Here is a 5,054-nt window from a genome sequence, read left to right on the forward strand (position 1 = left end):
ATACCCTTGTAGTTTGTTGATTGTGTTCTTTCTGTAGTCCTTAGCCATCTGGAATGTTTTGGTTCATGGATGTTCTTATTGTAGTGAGTATTGGGAAGGTGTGTGCCTTGTTGATCCTGGTGTGGTGGGCATCTGATGGGTATCCTGTGCTGTCTGTTTCCAGAAATTCAGTTCTGTATATTTCAGAAGCCTTAAATCAGATGAAGGTTGGTGGAGAGGTATCAGGGGAATGGAGGCCTTCCTGGGATATCAGGCTGCTGAGAGCAACTTGGCTTGTTTAAGAGGGATCAGAGTATAGGAAAGATGGGTGTGGCAAGGGAAGCTTACCTGTATGTTTCTGGAATCTGATGAAGGTACTTAAGAGGTTTTTGATTTCTTCATTGTTTCTGTTTCCATTTTTAGGTCTTAGTCTGTTTCTTTCCATTCCATCACCTTCTCAATTGTATTTCCCTGTTTTCTTCAAGTGATTTATTTGTTTCCTCTCTGAGGGTTTCTACTTGTTTGCTTATGATTTTCACTCTTTCTTTAAGTGGGTTATTTTATTCTCATTAAAGGACTCTGTTGTCTTCATAAAATGCCATTTTAGGTCAGAATCCTGATCTTCAGGTGTGTTTGGGTATCCAGGGTAAGAGAGCTGAACTCTGATAATGTCAAATTAAATTGGCTTCTATTGGTTATGTTCTTGCATTTGTCTTTCACCATCTGTTCATTTCTGGAGTTAATTGACTTTAGTATCTCAGACTAGAGAAGGCCTCTTTGGAGACAGAGTTGTGTGACCTGTGTTTGAGCAGGCCTCCAGGGTGTCTGGAAGTGCTGCCTCTGGTTAGGACAGGTCTTCAGTGTCCCTGCTTAGTGAAACTATCATGTATCACTGTGTCTCTGATTAAGGCCAGCCTCTTGGGATCCAGGTTGGATTTGGGGTTTGGGGCAGGCATATTGATCTGCTGTAGTTTTAGTTGGAGGTGCAAGCTGGAAGGACAATGGGGCTCAGAAAGCGCTGGATAGATACTTCACGTGCTGATCTCTGTGTGGTTTCCAAATTGTATGGGTATTCAGTCAAATGCCTCACCTATGTTTCTAGTTATGGAAGAACTCCTGTTAGACAGGTTGGCTATCAGGGGTGGGAGGCACACCCTGCTTTCATACATTCAGAGTGTAGGTCCTTCAGGTATAAAATTTATATAGAATATTGAAATTCTATTTTTGGTATTACATATTAGTATGGTTCATTATATGCGACAATGAACCTTGGAAGAGATATAGGACTCTTTAATTCAAGCTGAGTTTTATGGTTTAAAGGTTTTAAGGGGACAACTTGGAAGAATCATCATCATCATCAAACCTGCATGGCTATGTACTTTGAGTGTTCCTGAAGTAATATGTCAGGCCAATTATGATACATGGTGTCAAAAATCCTATTTATAATCAAGTTATAACCTGCCAGAATTTGATCCAATTTTTATGTCAAGTGGACTGTTTATTTCCTACACAATTAAAGGCAATTATAATTGAATGAAATTTTCTTTGTAATGAAGAAAGTGAAGTTATGTCTTTTGGTGCATGGATATACAATGGATATCACATTGCCTTGCAAATATCTGTGGTTAATGAAGATCTTTGCTATTTCACATCTCATTCATGAAAGGGCATGTCTCTCCATCCATGTAGAGTGATAAGTACAGATAGTCAAAACTGCTCAGTGCTTTGAATAAACAATATTTCTGTGCCATATTAAACCTTGTTTCAAGTGATTGAAGAAACAAATCCAGTATCCGATTAATGGGAAACAAAGAAGTCAAGAAATTTTTACTAATAAATAATATCAAACATTTAATGAAAATACAACACCAATACCTCTAAGACTATTCTATGAAATGAACATGCTATAGAGGTATAACATGTTCCATGTATCACAACATGGTATCAGATATCTGATTCCAACAAGAAATAAAAGGATAACAAACTGGAAAGAAGCTATGGAACACTATCTTTGAAATATGGAAGAAAATTTACTTTGTGTACCATAAAGTATTGTAGGGAATATCTGAATTTTGCCATTTCACAGAATAACTTAAAGGAAAAATAAATATTCCATTGATAATCAGGAAGGACTTGGTGGTGTGTGGTGTATATTTTTTCACTATGTCAAGTCAATAATGTCAGCTTTAGGCAAAAAGAGAAATTTCAAGAAATACTATTTGTATTCCAAGAAACATTGAGGATGTCTCTGTAGAAAGCCACATGGAGCCTTACCTCTAAATCTGGGCAAGAGCAAATTCAAGAATAGTGAATGACCTGAATGTTTGACCTGTAGTCTTGATATAGTGAGTATTGTATGGATCCTAGTCCAATGCTCATGTACAACAAATGACTTCCAAAAGACTGGCATAGCCAAGGATGGCATTTCAATAGCAGTCACAGTAGATTGAAGAGTCAGCCTCCATGCACATTTCTAGTTAATTTGAAATGGTATTACCACCCAGTATACAATAAGTATAGAATATCACAGCAGGACACTCAATTTACACAATCTATAGGTTTGCAAAAGTACTATAAAAATTTAAACTGAAAAAGTCATAATTCAACCAAAGTATGAAACAAAATTTTATTCATAGTAACAATGATAGTACAATAAACTCAATAGCAAGATTTTATTATAAGCCAGTGACATACCAACCATTCCAAAAATGGAGTTAAAAACTCCACTTAATTCAGTGTGGATATTATTGGTAAAAAGTAAGGTAGTTCAAAGAATTACAAACCGAATTCAATGCTCCATCTCTGTCACCCATTGTAATCTAAACAAATTACATAAATTAGCATAACAGCCATACATCTGTGTTGTTGCAAAATAATACAAGATAGCACTATTTCAAAACAAATGCCAACTATACATGAATGAAAAGTATAAGATATATACTAACATTAGTAATAAAATTCTCTCTCTTAAATGACACCTAAAATCTTTCCTTTGAGCAACATATATGAAATTGTTCTCTACCTTCTTAATGAGCTGTGAACAAACATCAATGAAAAAAATGGTTCATTAAATGTAACTGACTGCCAGGGACTGATTATCAGGCAAGATATCAGCATAGTAACTCAGTGAATGTCTGCACAGGTACTGATATTGGACAGGATGGGTGTTAAATCTATAAATCCAGGCATTTGGAGGTTTAGAATAATGACATGTTCTCCAGATGGCAGGAAACACAGGAAGTTTGAGGAGATTTTGTAAACATTTCTAGCATACAATAGTATATGAACAACAGAGAAAGCTTAACTCCTGACTTAGTGTTTCATGTGCAACTGCCCTTACCTAAACTAGACAATGGGAGNCATAATGTCCCATGATGAAACACAATGCCTGAATGAGATGGAACTTTTATGACCATTTCAACTTCTGTCTTACTATGGAAGCTCTGATGAAATCCATTGTGTTCATAACATGGTCGTTGATACATGGCCTGGTCCAATCTCTACAGGGGAAGTTTGTCTTTGGGAATAATTATGCCATGCATATGAATGAAATCATGGCACCTGAGGATGGAAATCATGATCTTCAAAACATGATTTCAGAAATAGTTGATCAAAACTTTTCAGACCTCAGATGTAGAGCCTGAGGCCAGAATTTTCTGTGTATCCAGGGAGCATAACATAAGATGAATGAAAAGAAACTGTCAATATAATAAGTGGTTCTCCAGACAGCAGTAGCTTTAGAATAGACATATATGTGTAAATGTGATGTTTGTCTGCATAAGAAACGAATTTCACAACTGCTCCATCTTAGATCCTAGCAGACATGAAGCAGCTGTGTGCTTTCAATATTTCCTTTTGCCTTCTGAGGTTTTCTCTCATCCTGTGTTGTTTGACCGAACCAATTTGCTTTTGGAGGATAAAGAATAGTGAAGATAACGATGGGGATTGGCAAAGTGATTGTTGCTTTTACCTTACGACAACGGATGAACCTGTTGAAGAAAATTTTTATAATTTAATTTTTGATCTTAGGTAAGACATTAACTTTAATTCCTGCATCAATGTCATTAATTAGAAATATTTACTTGTGGACACAAACTGGGGGTTCTGTCCTGTTCCTTACCCTGTAACTTTAGGAAGCATTGAAAATTAACTATTACCTCAATCAGTATTTGAATACTTTCNAATGTGTCATAATTTAGTTTAGCTTTAATACATTAGGCATCAGTTCACAATGCTGGGCAATGAGATAGTCTGGATTCTGTTGAGTCTTGGTTGATATCATATGTTGAAAGATGTCTCTTCATCTGCCTTGAAATTACAATTCCCACCTTTGTCAAGAGCTCAATATGAAGAGACTGCATCACTGCCTATATTCAATTGTCTGCCAATGACTCCTGTATGAGCATGCATCTAAATGCTTTCATAAAAGGCTTATCTAACTTTGGTCTCCAACAGATGGACATATATTAATTCATTGAAATATTTATGTACAGGTTGGTCTACTATACCTGATTACATGTATAACATTACAGATNTACTTGTGAATATACATATATTTTGATTGATAAAATAATCTTTAACTGAGCCCAGTTCTACAATTCTGGGTTTGATACTGAATGTGGAAAGAGACCTCCAGGCTTTATGTTACCAGAATAATCTTTTGGTCCAATTACACAAATGCCCAGGCACANATTAGGCTTATTAACAGTGTCAGATAGATGGTCAATTTTTCTATTAACTACCGAATAAATGTAAATTAGAGAAAATCTAGGAGAATAAATGTATATCTTGTGTATAAGGAGATGTTCTCAATGTGGCTACATAGCTTTGAGATCCCAAGTGTGAGATGTTATCATTTGTGGCTGCAGATCATGAGGGAAGGAGTGTTGATTAGCTAATCAANGTGCCTGAGACTTCTTTCTTTCATGAACCAAGGTTTCCTGTCTCTGCCTCTCATTTCATCGCTTATTCAATTTTCATGTCTTTGGAATAAAACAAATACAGTTTTCCATTGGTGGCCACAGTACACCACACACTTTGATAGTGATGGTTTCTTTACATTAATATTTTTCTGT

General features: G+C 36.0%; 1 protein-coding gene across 1 annotated transcript in view; it reads left to right on the forward strand.

Annotated features, from left to right (window-relative positions):
* Positions 1 to 3,802: 3,802 nt before the first annotated feature.
* The window catches only part of LOC110314968 (vomeronasal type-2 receptor 116-like), a gene marked incomplete at its 3' end in the record, with an annotated part of 2,999 nt that continues 1,747 nt past the window's right edge, over positions 3,803 to 5,054 (forward strand). The window contains exon 1 of the mRNA XM_021189149.1: positions 3,803 to 4,008. Coding sequence (XP_021044808.1) covers positions 3,803 to 4,008 — 206 coding nt within the window. The remainder of the gene's footprint in view (positions 4,009 to 5,054) is intronic.

Source organism: Mus pahari, unplaced genomic scaffold (assembly GCF_900095145.1).
Source record: "Mus pahari unplaced genomic scaffold, PAHARI_EIJ_v1.1 scaffold_12934_1, whole genome shotgun sequence".
In the NCBI taxonomy this organism is placed as follows: domain Eukaryota; kingdom Metazoa; phylum Chordata; class Mammalia; order Rodentia; family Muridae; genus Mus; species Mus pahari.